At 46.5% G+C, this 19,853-nt stretch overlaps 1 protein-coding gene across 50 annotated transcripts in view; it reads right to left on the bottom strand.

Annotated features, from left to right (window-relative positions):
• Window positions 1–19,853, bottom strand: part of EPB41 (erythrocyte membrane protein band 4.1) — a 65,154-nt gene that overhangs the window by 8,947 nt on the left and 36,354 nt on the right. For 10 of the 50 annotated variants that reach the window (XM_085518437.1, XM_085518435.1, XM_085518436.1 and 7 more), the window contains 9 exons: window positions 19,586–19,758; window positions 18,632–18,748; window positions 17,529–17,690; window positions 16,758–16,868; window positions 15,098–15,309; window positions 13,505–13,561; window positions 13,331–13,375; window positions 12,804–12,866; window positions 10,155–10,334 (listed from right to left, as the gene is read on the bottom strand). In XM_085518437.1, coding sequence (XP_085374563.1) covers window positions 10,155–10,334; window positions 12,804–12,866; window positions 13,331–13,375; window positions 13,505–13,561; window positions 15,098–15,309; window positions 16,758–16,868; window positions 17,529–17,690; window positions 18,632–18,748; window positions 19,586–19,758 — 1,120 coding nt within the window. Of the gene's footprint in view, window positions 1–7,425; window positions 8,098–8,470; window positions 8,507–10,154; window positions 10,335–12,803; window positions 12,867–13,330; window positions 13,376–13,504; window positions 13,562–15,097; window positions 15,310–16,757; window positions 16,869–17,528; window positions 17,691–18,631; window positions 18,749–19,585; window positions 19,759–19,853 lie in introns of those variants that run through there. The other 40 variants (XM_085518470.1, XM_085518457.1, XM_085518444.1 and 37 more) reach the window with 25 other exon arrangements.

Raw genomic sequence — 19,853 nt, 5'->3', positions numbered from 1 at the left:
CTGAAATCAATTAGATTAGCTACTGCTAATTCTTACCCACAATTGACAGCCTCATAGATGACTTCTGGCAAGCTATAAAAACAGGCACATATATCTGTATGTCCAACAACAGTGATTACATCTTCATTCAAGCATAGCACATCCACTGTCGACACCTTGGTGATGGCATGAACAGAAACCATTGCATCACCTTCTGTTATGAAGACTCTCTGGGCAACCAACAAACTGTAACGTGCAATTAAAGAGCGACGTCTGAAGCCCGTGGGTTATTTGGTACAACGCATCTGTGATCCATCAGAAGCTTTCAGCCTGACTGACATCATCTAATGGCACAGCTCAGTTGTATTTTAAGAAGCATAACTGCTTTGTGTAGAACAAATAGAAGCTTATTTTAGTAGGACTCCTCTCCCATTCCTCTGGGGTGTTCTGCAGTGCCCAGCTTCTTTATGGAGCAGACAGATTACCTGTAAGATTCTATCCATTCCCATTTCCAGCCTCTTGGGGCTCCTGTTAAGTTCTTGGGTATCGCTTAGGGAAACAGGAGCAAAGTGATGGTGATCTGCTGTGATGAGCAGATCAGGCTGCACACATGTGCTGTTTCTGATTACAAACTTCTCCTGTATGTGCTCTTCCAGAAGGTGCAGATCACAGAATGATTTGAGTTGAAGGGGACCTTTAAAGGCCCCACTCTCAAGTTGTGTAACAGAAGACATTATACTGCAAAGCTTCATAAAATAGAATGCAATCTTAGGTTGGCAGATTTGAATGCCAATGTCTTAATTTTGCTTTAAAACCTGGATTCATACGCTGACATCGCCTTAATTTTACATTTCAAAGCTTGCAAAGTAATTGTGGCATCTTGAGATGATGCAGTGTTATCTTCTGGATTTTAATGGGAAGTGCCTTAGAAGCAAGATTCCTCCCATACCAGCCGGGGCACCCGTTCAACCAAAAGGAGGAATGTAATCCACAGTTAAAACAAAGCAGATCAAGCAGCCACACAAACACTGATCCACCGAGGAGACAAACACCCGCATACAATACAAACAACCCCACAGCTCCCTTTCCCATACAGAAGAACGAGAAGCATCTCGCATGGTGAAAGCACAGGAGGGCAGAAAAGCTGGGATGAACTCTATGGTGCGGCCATACACATCTGCAACAGAGCACAGTGCAGCTACAGACATGCAGGCTGAAATCCTGATAAGATCAACTAAACAGAAGTACTTTTATTCTTGCCATCCTGTGCCCGCTATGAAGAAGCCAGGCTAATTAAGAGCTATTTCTTTCTATAGATAATTAACTACTTATGCACGCCTTTTTTTTTCCTCAATATGAGTCTGTTTGTTCCTGTGTTTACAAATGAAGTTTGCACGTAGGCAAGAAAACATTACCTTCATCCCAAACCAAACCCTGCAATCCACCTCGCTTGGAATTTGGCCATCTGTTACACATTCTGATCTTATCATGATTTTGCTTCACTTTACAAATGCAAAAAGCATTCCTGCTTTCAGGGCTTGGATTTGCACGTTCTCATGGAGCCCCACAGACTGCTTCACCCCGCAGGCACAGAACCAAACCCGGTGCATGGAGTGCTTGCAACCACACACAGCATAAAGAAAACACAAGGAGGGATGCAGTGCCCCAGAAGAAACAAATTCAGCCACACATGGACGCAACTAAAACGTCACCCTGCTGAATACAGACCTCTGCACAGCCGATGTTGGCAAGAAACTGAGAGATGATTCTGAAAGCTGCGGTGTAAGAAGTGACACAGAATAACTCAGACTGGGGATAAATTAATAACAGGCTTTGACACCAGAGGCTGAAAGGATTATTTCTGAAGTGCTCTTTGTGCAAAGTGATGCTTGCTTGCGTTTGTCAGAGAACCTGCAGTTCTGGCTTAGGACACAACCACGTGCAGCAGCCATCCCAGCTCCTTGCACTGCCGGGGATGAGCACACTTTGCTGTCTGCACCTTTCCCCTACTGGAAAACAACTCCTGCATGAAGTCGCAGTGTCTGCCAGCTCCCTGTAACAACCACTTTTCATGCTCTAAATCTCAGTGCCTACTTCCCATCACCTCCTTGCTCACCCTGGCATTGCAGCAGTTACCAGGTGCATGTTATTAGGTTATCCCCAAACAGATGCACGCGGGCCACGGGTGTGTGTGATGGCTACAGAGGCACGAGCAGATAATGGTGCTTTTGCAGAGAACCACACTCACCAGTAAGAACTCCCAGATCAAATGGCGAATGCTCAAGCTGTGAAAGCACTACGAGTAAACATTATTATAAAGCAGAAAACAAGACATCCTTCTTTTACAATACCTCCTGCATCTTACACAACATCTCTGCCTTAAGGATAGAAAGTTTAGAAGCTGTTCAGAAAAGGTTAGCAGGTGAAAGTGACTGCCATTCCTTATGGATTTCCATTTTTGGACCACTGTTTTGTCCACTGCCATTGCTGTGATCACAACGTCCTGAGCACCTGCTCAGACAACAGCAAGGGGAAAGAGAACTGGACCCAAGTGAAAGGGCAAAGAATAAAATACACAGCGTGCTTTAAGCTGAAGAAAAAGATCAAATGCTGTTGTGAAGCAGAATCCCAAGGTATTACCAGATAGACAGCAGCCATTCCCAATGCACTGCATCGACACTGCATTACCAAACTCAGGCTGCTGAGAGAGACAGTTCCAAAAGCATTTCCTCCCCCCACACTCTGCTCCCTTCCCATCTCCTTCAGGCTCCAGCTCCTCTTCAGTGCTGTGCATTTCTTATTTCAAGTGTCCTCTGCAGCAAGAAAAAAAAAAGCCATGCGTGGCAATACAGACACTGCATTAGATTCAATTCAGCAGCAACAGAATGTGGACACTGTCAGGGTTTATGACCAACACATATCAACTCCGCGATGGATTTAACCCCAAATAACATTACTCTGGTCACTCTGTAAGCATGCATAGCTACCAGCAATAGCCCTTGTGCTCCTCTGCACAGCAGCATGAATATGCACCAGCTGTTTGCAGCTGAAACTGAGCACAGCTCATGGACCAACACCTGGATCCCACTGCACGAGCTGCATGTGCTCAGGGGCTGCTGGTACTTGGCAATACTAAGGGTTACCCCAGGAGCCTCAGCACAGGTTATAGGTGTTAATAAGCAGTGGAAAGTAAAATCTGATTTGCAATAACATTTATTAATGGTAAATGTACATATTTACAAAGAAAAATCTGAGAAAAAATACAAAGCCAAAAAAGTGTTCCAAAAGAGAGCATTGTAGTTAAAAAGAAAGTAATCTTAGTCCCCACAAACTGATCCAACACTACCGTGTACCACTGCTACAAGGTCACAGAGGGGAACAAATCACTGCCCCAAAGACAGACAGCCTTAACCCAGAGCCTGCAACCCTTCCCTCTAGTGTTATAAACCAAGAGATGGCAACACATCAGGGTCTCATGTCATCAGCATGAGGAAGCTGAGACATCTCCAAACAAACCAGTGACACCCCCACCTGCTTTGGGGTACATTATTCTGGGCAGCATCCTATCTCAGCCTGTAGATCACAACAGGCACAACCAACTCACAGCCAGTAAAAGGGAAAACTGCATGGAAGGGAAACTGCTGCTATCCTTAACTCCAAGTCCCAACACAATCTTCCTATAGAGAATCCTCAGTTTGTTGTCTATTAACCCACTGAGCAAAGCAGCACACAGCAGGATGTGCAGACAATACCAGCTGTCCCTTTTAGTAATGGAAATGGAAACACTGCCACTCTAGGTTAAAGCATGAAAGCCCAAGAAACTATTCTGCCTTTTATCTGGAGATCAGAAGAGCTGATATCAGGGTAAGAAGACTCAGAATAGAAAGCACAGAGCTGACCACCAGCTCCAGGATGGAACAAGACAAAGGGGCTGAACCTCAGCTGGTCCCTTAGTGCAGTCGTTGGGACCCACACGTGAGCACCAATGAGTCCCACTGCAGCAAGGCAGGCTGCAAAGCACTGGGAAAGTCTATAGAACAGCAGTGCTGCTGGCAGTCCCATAGCAGCCACGTTTCTGGTATCTCAGATGTTACTTTCTGCAGCTCCTCATGCTGAAGAATCAGGATCTCCCATGCAAACAGGGATGAGGTTATCTGCAGATATTTTCAGCTTCCTTTTGGAAGTAAGAATCACGTGGGCTGTCAGTACTTTGCAGCATGTTGGTTCCTGAGGAAGAAGTGAGCTCAGTACACCTAAGTTCCTTAATGAAAACCTGAGACCTCTGCCCTTGCATTAATCCAGATGGTTCAGAGCCCTGCAGTCCCCCTGCAATGCCATCCCTCAAATGGACGTCCAGCAAATGCAGTGAGAGCAGGAATCACCCAGCACAGCACAGTGCGTGCCATACACACAACACATGAAAACAAGACCCTGGCAGGCTGCCTCAGGGCACTGCTGTAGCTCCATCTGCCATAGAAGCAAATGGAGAAGAGGAAGAGGTGGCTGGCAGAGCACAACGGCCTGAAGACCTTCCCAAAACACACCCAGCATCAGCCAGGGGGTGTTTCTGCTCTTGATAAGCTCCCATTCTTACCTGAGCACTCTCTGAATGTACAGCTTAAAGGTTTTTTGTGCTGATGATATCCAGCCATATCTCAAGGCTCAACAACAGAAAGCGCGAGAGAAACCATCTTAATTAAAGAACTGAGTTGCAGTGGCCAACAGCGTGCATCTCTCAGCACTATGGAAGATGATCACCCTGAGCACTGTGTTCAAACACTGCTGGGCAAAGCTTTCAGACTTCAGGTCCTTTGGAAATGGCAGACAGGCAGCAACCAAAAGCCACTGCTATGGCTTCAGAGTATTTATCATCTGTTCAGAAAGACAGTGGGCATCAACCCAACCAGCACGCAGTGACCCCTATCCAAGCAATGGCTTTTGGAAGGAAGCAGGTGGTGTGTGGTTAATTCTTCTCCATGAAAAATGGACAGAACACACAGAGGAAGAACAGAACGTTCCCTGTCCCTTCATACTGTGAAGGATGAATGGTTCCCACATCTCCTTACACGTGCTCCAATTTCAGAGAGCTTTTTGGAATGCTTCTCCCTCCACCATGTCCTGGTCTCCCACCTCTCCTCTCCAAGGCCCACTTATCTCAACACAGTGCTCCTCAATTTCAGCCACGTGTACCCTGAGCTGTCCTCCTTGGGGCTGCTTTCAGCTTTCCTTTGGGCTGTGGTACACCTGAACAAATTTCCTTCTGCCATTCCTGCTGCTGAAAGAGGAAGACTGTGTGTTAAAGGCAGTGTATTGTAACGGGAAGGATACTTTCCAAGGAATTCAGCAGAAAACTTAAGTCCTAAAGGCACAAACTGGTGAACTAATATAGGAGCACGTTACAATAGGGGAGAGCAGACAGATCAGAAGGATTCCTGGAGATCAGACGGAGGGTTTCACTCGTAACCCACATTTCTGACACAGCATCTAGAAAGCCTCTGCCTCTACACACACAGGGATCCTTCAGATGAGCCAGCACATGCCAAGCTGTGCACACACCTAGTTTTGCCTTGCGCCTTTTTCCTGTAAGCATATTTGCTAGCTTCTTAAATCACACTGTTTGCACAGATACGGATCTACAAAGGGTTATAAATACAGGTATTTATATATATATATTCACATATTTTGGCCCCTGCAATAAAGTTGTCCTCCTTTCTCTTCTATGCTTTTGAAGCAGCTGCCAACACTGACGGCACTGGAGGCTGTTCTCAGTCCTGTTCCTACACCAACACTCTACAGAAAGCATCAAGCACTGCTGAAGGAGAAGCAGGTGGCTCAGCTCACTCACATAATTACTATATACACAAAGAAACCCCATGGACACAAAGCCCCATCCTCCCTCCAGCTTGCAGACCCGGTTCTGCCCATCCTACACAGCTCGACCACATTCGTTATTGAGTTAACTTGGATAAATAAGAGCATCACCCAGATAACTACACGGGTAGGGAACAAACAACAAGCAGCATGCAAGGGGGTTCTTTTTGTTGTTATAGAAGACAAAACAATAGATGGCTTTAACACTGGAGCTATGGCCTGAGCACAGTGGTCTTATTACAGTTCAGGTAAATGGAAGAGGTGGAACATCAACATGCTACCAAAGGCGACACGCGTTAACAGTGGGTTATCCCATTCCTGTGACCTAAACAAACATGCTACAGTTAGTTCAACACAGAAAAATCCCCACACAGCTGAGGTGCACCAGGACCACAAGAGAGAGCAAAATGATCAACCTACGCTTACAATAAACATTTCCTTCTAATGCATTTTCTCCTGCAACACGATAAATTTGCTTTGAAATGAGAATACAGGAGCAAGATGGAAGCTGTGATGCTTTGCCAAGGGCTTCCCACTGGGAGAATGAGAAGCTGTCGGTCCCTATCTCTAAGTTAACACTCATAGCAGCACTGATGATCAATGCTGCTTATTTCAATGCCAGTCTTAGTTTCCTGGAAAAGGAGTGGTTATGGATTAGATTTGGTTGGTTGCTGAAAAGCATCTTTGGGTTTTTGGATCGCCATCAGACGTCCTGCTTGCAAACACCTTACATTCAAAACAAGCCTTACAGCACATCTTCAGCAGTGGCTGCATGGAGGGAGACCTCCTGCCACACATTAGGGCTGTCAGCCTGCCCTCTTACAGCCGAAGCATCTGCAATTGGGATCACGTATTTCTGAGACCTGGAGCCACCCCCACATCCGTAGCAATCCATTACCACTCCTGCCAGGCCCCACAGATCACAGCCACAAGGTGAACAGCAGGATTAAAGCAAATGTCACAGGGTGTCCCCCCCCCCAAAGGGGCAACGAGCTGCGCAGATCAGAGCTCAGGACAAGGAGGATGCAGCTGATGCTACGGCCAAGAGATTCAGGAGCTTTGGTCTTGAGGTTTCTGCATGACCCTGTTCCCACTCAGAGAAAGAGAAGCCACCAAACAGTCAGTGCTACCACCACAAGAAAAGACATCATAAAAGGGATACGTGGAGATGGAAAAATCCTAGAGTACAGCTGGCACTTTTTGAGTGATTTATGCTCTTCAGGAATCGGAATAGAAACCTTTGGAAGAGTTTCTTCGCTTGCTTGCAGGGGAAATGTTGTCTCAGTAGGGATCTGCTGCTTTTTTAGTTTGTCTTCATCCTGCACTAACAGAGGACGTTCCTGTGTCTGCTTTCGTGGTAGAAGATCAAGAAAGACAGAGAGAGATGAACAAAAATGACAGATGGGAAGTGCCCAAAAACGATACTTGGAGGTGTGCAAAGTGTTTGGCCAGTCCAAATGTCAGCGTGGAAATGCACTGCTATGAAAGCAGCGACCCAGGGAGCTCAGCTCACACCCCCAGCTGAGCTACAAAGCACAGATTTACCTGACAGAGCTCGTGGGTCTCTGAGTCATGATCCACGTGTGTTCTGTGCCTGCCCTCCAGGAAAAGTGCCTGGTCTGAGCCTGTTACAATGGGTTTGGAATTGGAACGGTCCAGGATGAGAGTTTGCTTTTGTGGCGTTACAAATAGAAACGGTGCAGACAAAGAGCACGCTTTGTACAACTCCCTATTCTACAGTGCCCTTAAAAATAGCATCTGTTAAATAACGGCGAGCATTTATACTTCAGTGCAGGTAGAAAAACTTTTTGTTTTTAATTTAAAATTCAGACAACGGTATCAAAATCTCCATAGCTCTGAAAATTCTGCTGGAAGAAGAAAAAAATCTTTACATCTTAGAAACGCTGAGCGTGGAACGGTTCCAAACTCCTTCCAATTTGCTCTGCATTTCAGTACTTTTGCTCCTGGATTCTCAAGAGTGTAAAAGAGAAGGAGTCATTTGTCACACAGGATCATGCAAGGGCTCTGGTGTGTTCATTGAAGTAAATAAGACTGTGGGGATGCTGCTGTGAGCCATCCAGGCAGCTCTCCATCTACTTCCATTCGGCCACAGTGTGGCTATGAAAGGAAGAACTTGGCTCTGAGCTCCCTCAGCTGAGCCAGCCTCCTCTGATCAGTGTGGTATTTAGGGACCGGCTCTTTGCACACCCCTAAGTGATGAGTATCAGGGAGAAAGTAGCTGGGAGACTGGGCAGCAAATGAAAAGATAAAATGCAAGAGTAACATGATCATTAAAAGAAAAACGGAAAGAAAGACAACATGAAAAGAACAGGGTACAGTTAAACTTTCATCATTGCTTTTCTCTCCGAATACATCGTTCATGCAGCTTTTTCCAACCAGCCATGCACCAACACAAGCAAACCGAAAGCTGCAAAAGCTGCAGCAGTGCACAAAGTCCTCTGGGTGTTAAGTTGTGAGTTATGAAACTACTTCATGTAGCCAAAAGAAAAATGCTACTTAGCGGCTGCTGTTGAGTTTGTTTTGCTTGGTGCCATTGCAATAGCAGAATTCTGTTTCAGAAGCACATAACAGCAGCTTTACCTCGAGCCCACCAACCAACCTGTCTCTCAGAAGACAGCACAGTGACTTTCTTTACCTGGACACACAAAGCACGTAAGGTTCAGTTGCCTTGCAGCAATATAGGAAGAGCAAAAAACAGCCCCTGGCAGAATAATACCCTTTTGCCACCACTACAGGGTTAAGATACCACCATGAACAGTACAAACGGGACTGCTTTGTATTATGAATTCTCTTCATTACTTTCACCATCCCCGAGCTTTTTTACACTGATGTGCAGATCAAGTGAACCACAGCCCCAGGAAGTGCCTTCTTTGTATGTGGCAAAGATGCATTTCTGGAAATCCACAGCAGAATGCAAACTAAATGCATTTCCAGAAATGCAAATCAAGAGCTGACACCAATCTTCACATCACTGTGGACCACTGCAGCCTTCAGCAGGTAAATCCACACCATCCAGTTGCTGTACAAAGCAGCCCCCCAAAGACCCCACATGCAGCCACCACAGAATAACTTCTGAATAACTAAGAACTGCATTTCTGCAGCTGCTGAGCTGGAGGGCCCTGCTCTATTCCACCTGCACGTGCACAAAGCAGCAGGCCAAGCTTTGCAAACTCCTGAAGAATTTGCACTAAGAGACAGCAACCAAAGAGTAAAGCTCATCCATGTGTTAAACAGGATAATTCCAAGCAAAACAATAGGTTCATTTTGGTGGGGTTGTTCTGCTTTTCTAACAGGAAAAAAGCCCTATGCTGGCCTTTGTGCTTTGAGGAGCCTGCAGTGAACTTGTCCACTGAAGCCCTGTGCTTCTGCTGATAACCCTCTACCCACTGCAGAATTACTTCTGTTTAAGGAGTACCACCAGCCTTGCAACAGCATGAAGAGCAAACAGAAGTCTCTCTGCAGAGCAGTGTGCAGGAAGGGCAGAAGCAGAGCTTAAGCCAGGAGAGATTCCATGGCTGCCTTCACTGCAGCCAGGATTCAACTCCTTCACTTTTAATGAAAATCTCATTCGTTATTGAAGGGACTGATGACCAGCTTCACTCACAAGCTTCGAATCTGAGCCAGGAAATGCCAGCATTATTACAAAGGGAGAAGCTTTCTCCATTATCCAAGGAGAAACAAGCTGGCAGACATCGCTGCTCCATCTTGGTTTCTCTAAAAAGTCCCTTTTATGAGGAAACGAGCAGGGAGATTCAGAATGCCTGTGGCCCTCAGCATGCAGACACAGCTCCTGCAAGGACACAGCCCTGCTTTCACCACAGTACACATACATGCACTAGCAGAGCCCAGTGCAACACTAAACCCAGGGACTGGATTAAGTGAAGACTGCAGAGACATCTGCAATTGATGCCATGCTAGTGCTTGTCCATTGGATTCCTGCAATATTATCTCCATAGTGCCAATTCCTTTTAATTTAGACACGGGTTGTTTCTTTGTTTTGTTTAATATTTTGGTACTAAGAATAAGTCAAACCCCAAAGGAGCCATGCAAAGTGCACTGTCGGCACGGACAACACTACAAGAAGCAAAACCATGTGAACAATGCCCATGTTCCTTCATCCAACTACATAAAACCCACAACTTTAAGACACTAAAATGAAAGCACTGATTCTCCCAAAGCCCATATAACAGTCACCCTGAATACACCCAACCTCGGGGGCAGCTGGGGCTTGACCTCAGGTAGCAGAGCTGTCCCTGGGCACCCTCCTGACCCCAGGTACTCACTCCATCTGCTCCCGATGGAATCTGCCCGTTGACGTTGAGTGTTCGGAATGGGGAGTGAGTGGACAAACGTTTGTCCCATTCACTCGGACGAGGCTCGGGGACAGACTCCATGAAGTTCTTCTTCAGCTCGCTGATGTTGGCGTGATGCTTCTTTATTTCTTCTTGGGTCTTATCTAGATCCTAGTGGCGGAAACACAGAATAAATGAGGAGACACAGAGACAGGCACCTACAGTTTGCCTATGCTGCCACAAAGCAAAGCTGCGCTCAGCAGAGTTGTTGCCAACTTCCATCAGTGGTGCTCACACTGTAAATGTACCTCTCCCTTCTTTCTGGTCTTGCATTGAGCAAACCACACTCAGAACCACACAGTGTCTCCTCCAGGAGCTAAACCTGCCATCAGCTCATCTCCAGGTATAACAGCTGAGGTGGCACCTTATGGCCTTTCTGCACATGGGGCTTTTTAAATGGCAAGTCTAAGTTTGTTTGGGTTCTTTCAGCCTTTCAATTTGTTTTCTTTTCCCTCCACTAGCCTGAATGTTCACGTATACAAGTGTAGTTAATGTTTAAGAAACTCCTTTCCAGTTTCATTCCTTGTCTTCGTACCTATTCTCTCTTGCCTTATCAGAAGTTATCCTTGGTTCCACAATATCCCATTACCTTTTTTTCCCCCTCTCATCTCATCTAAAGCCACCATAGGAGCTTTAGATTTCAGAGCTGAAGATAAGATGCAGACCTCTAGAACTTAGCTGAGTATCTAATTCATACTGGATATCCTGCTAAGATTATTGATATGGAAAGGGCCAGATTTCTTCTCTGCAATGCCAGTTTACAGCATAAATGAACAGACTTTGAGGCAAGTCAGCACCGTTCAACTAATATGTTTAGAAATAGCTTCTCCTTGCAAGCAAACAGTTAGTTTAACACAAAGCTTTTGCATAAAAAAGGCTTAAGCCAAACAACAACTTTTCTGGACAGTGCCAGAAAACAGCAAGCCTCACTCTATAGAGAAGGAGAAAGTAAGGTCAGGAAAAGCACCATTGGCAAAATTCACTCCTTTTATGCTTTGAGTTGGTAGCCAGCCCACAGACCTAAGAAGATGGGAGAGCAAGAGCTTCCTGAAGCAAACACCCCCCCCCAAGGAAGACATCCCACTCTGGTACCTGCATCCCTGCAGCATATAGGGTGGTAGACCCCATTAACCAAGGAGGAAATCTGCTCTTTTTGGCACAGTTCTGGGGAAACAAAAGCTCTGCCATCGGTCCCAGATAAAGCACAGGGTTTGCTTATGGGAAGTGGCACGGAGAGGTGGGCTGAGGGCTCCATGCAAACCACATCTGGGAATGGGGTCAGGAGCCCCACAGCTCCTGTGGGCTTAGAGAAGAGAGGAAGAGCACCCAAATCCCTGCTCCCAAGGGCTGATCTGAGCCTGCAGAGATGTTACAGCCACAGAGCTACCTAGGAGACCTCAGCTGCTCTTAAAAGCACCTTAAGGAACATGCTGTGACCACCAAGCTTTCCCTCATGTTCTGCCTTTTTCTAAGTCCGCAGGGAGCAGCGTATGGAGCACTGAGCATCTCAGTGCAATTAAGCAGCAGCTCCTCGAGCATTTCTCTGCCAGCAGTTGTGAAGTCTGCTGGAAACCACCTGCTTTGTCAGGCACACGGAGTAAAGAGGAGCAGAGGGGTGAGCCACTGGAGCACCTGCAACAGAACCAGCGGGAGGATGGGGGGAGCAGAGCCTGGTCCCTCATTAACAGGAGAAAGCTGGTTGGAAGCAGGGTGTGGGTGAGAGCTCTGCTTGGAATTGGGGAGGAGGAGCCACTCAATTGGTCTAAAGGAAGCAACAAGGCACTGTCCTTGCAGCGGTGGCCAAACTCTGCCGGTGGGTGCATATATCCAAAAGCTTAAATTGTAGCAGTCATTAAAAAAAAAAAAAAGAAAATCCCCCCAAAGCTGCAAAACTTTTAGAATTCAGATTAGGAGAAGGCAGTTAGTACACTTTGCTTTCAAGAGATACCAAGAGGAAAACCCTGCTACCAGCTGCTGGTGCTGCAAGTCGGAGTAGAAACATATAACACAAGAACAGAGTATCAGAAGCCACAAAGTCTTCTGTAACATGGTGTTGGGGAAAATATATGATTGGCATGTTCTGTTCTGAGATTGCGTTGGGTGAAGCCAAGGGAAGGGCTCCCAAAGCCAACAGGAATGGATGGATGAATGGGCATCCATTGCCACTGGGTCACCACTAGCCCCAAGGGGATGTACTGCAATGCAGGCTGTCCCAGGATGTGTTTCCTTGTTTGCACTGGGCTGCATTTACCCACCACTAATAATTGATTTCCAGCTACCAGGAACTCATAGAGGAGCCTCCCACCACGAGGTCCAAGAACAGAGCAGGCTGAGCACACAGCTCTGCCAATCATATATCTTGGGGAGCATGAGAGAATGAAAGTCAGAAGGGGTAGAAGGAAGAATGTCTGCACATCATCATGTTTACTGTCAGCATGCAAAAGCCTACTTAAAAAAGAGTATTTCATGCAGTAGCATGCAAAAAGAAAGGCAGCAGCAGCAGAAGAGGAAGAAAAAGTTGAGCACAGAACACAGATCTAGGCAAACGCAACTGAAAAAAAGCTTTGAGTTCATACAAACCTCCAACATTAAATTGCTATGCCTGATATAAATGTTTTCACCATCTAGTCTCTTTGATCTCTTCTGTGAAAACGAAAGAAAAAGGGGAACAAAAAAAAAAAAAAAGAAAAAAAGCACAAAAAATTAAAAGGTTGTTCTTGCAGGATCGACAAATTGGCAAATTAAAAAGTGAACTCAATGAGTGGAGCGCAGCGCTGTGCCAGTGAGGGATGGGCCACAGTCACCACCAGTGGATGGAAGGTCTGGCTCGTGGGGATGGGAAAATGCAATGAGTGCAATGAGTCCTTTAAAGAGACAGCTCCCAGGGGTTCATTGGCTTTTGCTTTGATTGGTGGTGCCTCTCTGATGTTCAACACGGGTCATTTCAGCCACCAGACTTCCAAATCAAGCTCTAGTTTGCAAAAAGGAGAATAAAAACCCAACCCAAAGCACGTGAGGGAATTAATTGGAGCACTGTCTTTTTAAATGGGTCAGGTATGCATGAGTGATACGGCAAATTTGTTTTGTGAAAGCATAAAATGGCTGACCTTCCTCATTCTTATCAGCTCTTCCTCTTTCTCTGCAGGCTGCTTCTGTTTGGGCCGTGATAAGAAGGGGGGAAAAAAAACACAAACAAAACCACAAAAATGGTTGGTTGGTTCATTTCACTGCGTCGAACCATAGAAAATAGTGAGCATCCTAACTGAGATATTGGCACAAACCTGGGGTCGGCCACCAGCCGTAGTGGGTACTGTGACCTCAATGTGGGTTTTCCTCACCTACATTCAAGAAATAAACGGGTAAAAACATTTCTTGTTAGTAGCCTTTTTAACTCGACAGACAATTTAGTTTCCAAACACGGCTGCATCAGGTTGGTTTTGAAATGCTGGGTGCGCATGCAAAAACCAAGATGCAGCCTTCCACAAGGAGTTAATGACACCGCAGCTCACTTGCAGCCTGTTAGTTTGTTTCAGGTTGCTCTTTCAGCTTGAGAGTGACGTGCATTTGCAATAGTGCTCTCTAGTGCTGCTGTAGGCTGCCTTCCTGCTCGTCAGCCCATGTTTTCACTGGGTCTTTCCCATGAAATCATGACCGAAAGCAACATGTTCACATGAGCACAGATGGGACAATGTGGGATTGTGTTTGTAATAGCCATAAAAACGGGCCTATCATCACAAATTAGGGTATTTAGTGCACATGAGCAAAGAGCCCAGATTGTCATAATGTTTTAAGGAAAGCTAAAGGGACACGGGGATGCTAAATACTCTGAAGGTGAAAGCATCTGTGTTAAAAGAAGTGTGAGAAAGTGTTCTACATGTGAGAAATGGCACATTTGATGTGTTCAAATCCACCATTTCCCCCCAACAATGTTTAAAGGGGAAAAAATAAAAGAATATTTAAGCATTTAAGGGGAAAAAATAAACCCAACAACAACCAAACAGAAAAACAACAACGAATCTGTAATAAGAGAAATGGGATAAATAAAATCTACTTAGGCTCACTTTAAAGCTACAGGGACTGAGTGGGGTAACAGGAAGAGTGATTCTCAAATACACCCTCCTGAGGATTTCCTTTGGTATTTTCATTTAGAAATGATCAGTTACACAGGTCTAGAAGTTTATTATGCAACTGCCCTTCCTCCACCTCCACCTCCCAGCTGTAACTGACAGGGAATGTGTCAGATGAGACCACACGTCTCTAATGCCTGTTATTCATACCAGACCACATACAACCCGTATCACACCAAAATCTGGCTCTGGGAACAGCTGGGAACAACTAAACATGTGGGATGACATGGAAATAGTAATTTCCATGGAATATTCTTGAAAAGACCTCAATTTAAATGATAAATGCCCCCAAGGTCTCAACAGCACCATTCACTACTAAAAGTTCAGAAACAACCAGAGAATGTATATAAAATTAAAGAGCATTTGCATTCAGGTATTGGGCTGTGGACCATATCCAGGTCACTAATTGCACCAGAATTTTTCACGCTGTCCTATCAGGAAACGGCACATAAAGTTTAGCAAAGAGTGAGCCCTGGATTCAAGTTAACACAAACTCAATTATTTGTTTGCATGTAATTCTTTGCCAGCTTTTCCAGTGTGTTAGCCCATTGTGTTTAGTTGCACCAGAGCTCCCACCAGCCAAACCTGCTGCCTTCACCTGGCCACCCCCTTTCCTTGTGCTGTGGTCAGGGCTGGCATTTCCCTGCTATCCAGGTCCTATCACTCCCTGCCACCCACTGCCCAGGAAGGGAAGGTGCCCAGGGCTGCAGCTCCAGCCTGGCACCCAAGTGATGTGGACTAACATACCTTAGATGCCTCAGCTTGCTCTGCTTTGGCTCTCTCTGGATGGATCTCCTCACGTTTCGCCTCAGCTTTCAGTGCTTCCTTTTCTACTTTTGATGCAGCGAGGACTTCCTTGGCATCAGGTTTAGCTGGGGCTGCCTCAGCCACGTGGCTCTGGGCGATGGCAGGGGCAGAGGTGGGTCGGGGGCTCCTCTCAGGTGTTATCACTGCCACAGCTGAGGGGACACAGACAGCACAAGGGTCAGAGCAGGCAGCGCTCCCACAGCTCCACGCAAAGGGTTTCCAGATTACAGCGCTGTAGTTATAAAGGATGGACGGAGAAGGAGGCAAAAAGGGAAGAAGAAATCAAGATGTCGAGCAAAGCAGCTTTTGCATTTAGTATGGGGAAGTTGAGATTATTTTCCTGATGGCTGGAAGAAAAGAAAGAAAACCCCATGAGAGATGGTTTATAAAAAGCAAGCTTGCACTCCGCAGAGAAGCCACACCAGAAAGGCTAATCTATGTTTGACATCGTGCCATTGATTTCTGGGTCCTTCATACAGAACTCCATCAGAAGGCAACCTTTAAAATAGCAACACTTAAAGCTGCGGTGAATTCTGGATCTCCTTTCCATGTCCTCCATCAGAAATGGGTGGTTTCTGGAAGAGCAACCCATGTTTTCCCCCAGAGCCCCGATCTCTCCAGCAATGCAAAGAAGAATAAAAAGGAAATACCCTGACAAGCTCTTGGCCATCAAACTTCACAGCAACTTTCAGGTGGCTTCCAAAGCAGACTCACGCAGTGTGCCTGAGCTGGATATCTCCTGCTGCAGCACAAGGCAGGACTGCAAGGAGATATCCAGCATCTCCAAACCCGTGCAAGTGCACAAATGAATAACATGCTCGGGGGAAAAAAAATCGCCTTTTTGAGAGGATGAGTCTGAAATGAAAGCGCTACATGAGCACAAAATCAACTGCCTGCTTCTTCCTTTGAGTTCTGACTTCACAGACACTGAGCTCTATAAGCCTGAAACATCCAGAAACACTCAAGCTAATGCTGCGCAACAAAGCAAGCCCCAGTTAAATCGTGGTGTTTATCTACAGGCACAACAAACTATTTAGTTCTCCCAGTGTTGCCTTTTTATGACTATTTCACTAAAAACATCATATACACGTGGTCAGGAAGAGTCACAGCGCGTGGATTTCTTCCAAGCCCATCCAGCTAATCAAAGACACCATAATTCTGCAATTAAAGAAGGAATGGTAGTTTTAAGTGGCTCCTCAGTGAGAATTCAGGTCACACCATTCACCGAGGAGATATAACAGCATTTCACCTGTGCCCAAAAAGTGTATGGAACTGAATATCCACGGGTCAGCAACACAGGAGGCAGATAGATGAGTGAAAAAGCCACTGAAGTGATATCTTTAAGACAAACTCCTTGACACAGGTCTTGCTCAAACTCACACTAGAACCCCAGTTAACACTAGTTAGTGCTGCTGTCACTGTGCCTCTTCCCACCCTCCAAGCACAGCAGTGAGTCAGGCATGCTGCTGCCCTTCCAGGAATACATCTGCTCCAGGACCTGGGTGGCATTTGTGCTTTAGAAGCGGTGACAGCTGCCCGAGGAGTTGTATGTGGGGTTGTGACATGGCAGGCATGGGGGGAAAAGCTGTCACGGTCGTACCTGGCTTCTTCAGGGCTGGTTTTAGCTCTCCCATCACCACCAATTTTTCTTCCTCCTCCTCCTCCTCTTCTTTTACTGGGCATATCTCAACAGTGCCAGGGGCACGTGTGGCTAAAAAAGTTACGTGTGTGTTAAATGCCACCTCAAAAATTAAACAGAAAAGGAAGCAGTGCCACCTGTAAAGCTACAAGGCCAGCTCTCCTGAAGGACCGGTGCTCCTCACACAGCTCCAGGACACACAGCAAAAATGACACCGAGCTCCTCCTGTGCCTCTCAGTGATGAGATGCACTCCATCCAGAGCTGTGCTACTTCAGGTTTGCTCGATTAATGACCTTTAACTATCTTGATACACTATTCCAGACTTAAACACAATCAAAAATGCAGCTACTAAAGGTTTTAAACATCAATCATCACCACCTTGGCCAAGAGGATGGTACCTACTGGGAGCTAAAGTGTTAAGGGGAGGAAAAGGTGACCTCCATTGGGCCCAGAGAACACCACCAGGTCTGAGGCATGGCACATTAAATGGAAACTAACCCTACAGAAAGGGACAGGGGCACACAAGTGTTAGAAGGCTGTCACACACAGCTGGCATTAGTTCCAGTGCAGCAGCGCACTGCCAAGCCACATCAAGGCACTCCACTCACACAACAACAAGGGCCGGCACGCTGGCAAAGCTGGTGGTGATATCACCAGCAATGAACACCACTGCAAACAAGGCAGCCTGCCTTACAGCACCACTCCAACCCAGCAGTGACTGCAGTGGGTACCTGAGGTGCCATGCACAGCCGTGGCGGTACCTGACTGCTGCTGCACCAGGTCTGGCAGCTTTGGCTCAGCAACAGGAACCTGAGCCACCTCTACCTTCTCCTCCTCCTCCTCCTCCTCCTCTGCAATGGGTTTCATCTCAAAACTTTCAAGCACGTGCTTGGCTAGAAAGAGGTTTGCATGCATTAATGGAGCGTTTGGAGACCCGCGGGCACACGGCAGTCACTGCAGCACACAGACAGGGAATGGAGGTTCCTCACCAAGGCAGCCTCAGAATAGCAAAGAGTTTCCTAAACCAGCATCGCTCAGCAATAATTTTCCACGCTGCAACTGCCTCCTAGCTCTGACAGTCCCAATAGGATACTGGGGGAGAGTTAAATCCAAAACCAATCAGCTCTTTGGGTTCTTTCCCATTGAAGGCACAGCTGAGCTTTGAGGGTGGCAGGAAAACTATTCTCAAGCACCTCATAAGATCATCCATCCATCCATCCTGCTGTCCTACGTGCTAACTCCATCTTCTGCTGTTACAGCAGAGGGCTGTGTTGACTGCAGGAACAGAGGGGAGGCAGTGGCAGGGGGGGAAATCTGCCACATCAATTCATGAAACCTTGGGCTGGATTTCAGACCTGAAAATGAGTGGCGTCAAACACTCACTGTAGAATCTTCATGGTGGAAGAAGGGAAATGGAACAGCACACAATGCACATGAATTATGCAATGTATCACAAGAGCTGCCTGTTTAAGTGAGGAAGAAAGACATCACCCCTGCTGCCTTCATCAGTAGTCTTCCAGAAGCTTTATAAATGGTATCACATCCATGGGAAAAGAACTTTGGAATACTCAAATTAATAAGGAGACAGTTCTGAAGTGCCACCCATCCTACCCGCTTCCCCACCTCCCCAGGTTGCTGCCTAGTAGGGTGCAAAGCAGGAGCTGAATGAGAAGTGGGGCTCTCCCAGGCTGCCTGTCCTCTGTCTGCAAAACTCTCCTTGAAAAGAAGCAAGAAAGAAAGCTGCCAGGCTTGTCAGGAACAAGGATGTAAAGGCATCTCAGAGGGGAAAGGATAGCAAACGCACTGCAGAGAGTTGTAGCCACCACAGCTATACCTGGCTTCTCTCGGAACTGATCCACGGGTTTTGGTTCGGGAACCTCAACCACCACCACCTTCTCCTGCTTCTCTTCCTCTACGGCTCTGAACTCAACTTTTTGAGTCGCACGTTTAGCTGAAGAAATGGTGCACATGTTAACAACTGCCCGCACAGTGGATGGAAAAAGGCAGCAGACCTCAATGGGGATGGAAGCGTTACGTTGATGGGATGCTCCTTCTATGCCCTGACATTGGGTTACAGCACTGCAGCCGGGAGCCCTAACTTTACAAGCACCCCCTGACTCAGATCCAGGACAGCAAACTCTCATCGCTCCCCCTTTCATACTTCACCTCTTGTGCTCTGTCTGCTGCTATCAGGACCTTTTAAAATGGCCAGGAAAGAGCCCATCTGATGGATGTGCCACAAACTTCAGCATTAGCATCCACTTAACAGACACTGACCAAGATTCAAGCAACAGTGGCAAATCTCTCCCCCTCAAGGAAAGCAATGTAACTTAAGAATCTACATCCAATGAACAAAGAATCATAGAATGGCCCAGGTTGAAAAAGACCATAACGATCATCTAATTTCAACCCCATCCTATAATGCATCAATAACATCCTACAGTTCTTCATCTCCCAAAAGGAAAATGTCTTGAGGCTGAATGTGGTTACACCAGAACTTGGCAAGGAGCCTTCAGCACCAACATCCACAGCTGTTTTTTTGACAGTCAGTTCTTAGTGGTACTACTTATAGGGTTTATCTTTTACATGCAGGTCTTGCATTAAAGTGAGAAGTTAAAGAAGTTGAGTTTTTTTACCAATAAAGAAGCAAATTCTAGCAGCATTCAGGGAATAGTTTTCAAAGGGATCAAAACCCTACATTCACCAAATCAAAGCAAAATCAGACACAGCCAACGAGCTGAACCCAGGCGAGATGCTGCAGGGGCACAAAGCAGAGCTGCCCACTAACCTCCATCGAGGCTCCTGGATGCCCTCTTGCTCGCTGTGCGCTCAAACTGGGGTGCAGGTCTGTCAATCATGGCACTCGCCTGCCTGGTCTGTGCCTGTGTCCTCCCACTGTAACGGAACTTGGAGCCCAGAGCCAGGAACCTGCTCTTGGGGATGGCCTCAGTCGAAGTCAGCCTGGAAAGCAGACATGTGAGTTAAAAGCAAGCCTATGGATCTAGGAAGCGACACACAGCTCCATGAGAAAGAAGACTTCACACAGAGGCTGCATG

This window comes from Coturnix japonica, chromosome 17 (genome assembly GCF_054131305.1).
Source record: "Coturnix japonica strain WE chromosome 17, WE-NBRP24, whole genome shotgun sequence".
In the NCBI taxonomy this organism is placed as follows: Eukaryota; Metazoa; Chordata; class Aves; order Galliformes; family Phasianidae; genus Coturnix; species Coturnix japonica.
The sequence above is the reverse complement of the archived record's forward strand: the minus strand, read 5'-3'. Positions and strand labels throughout refer to the sequence as shown.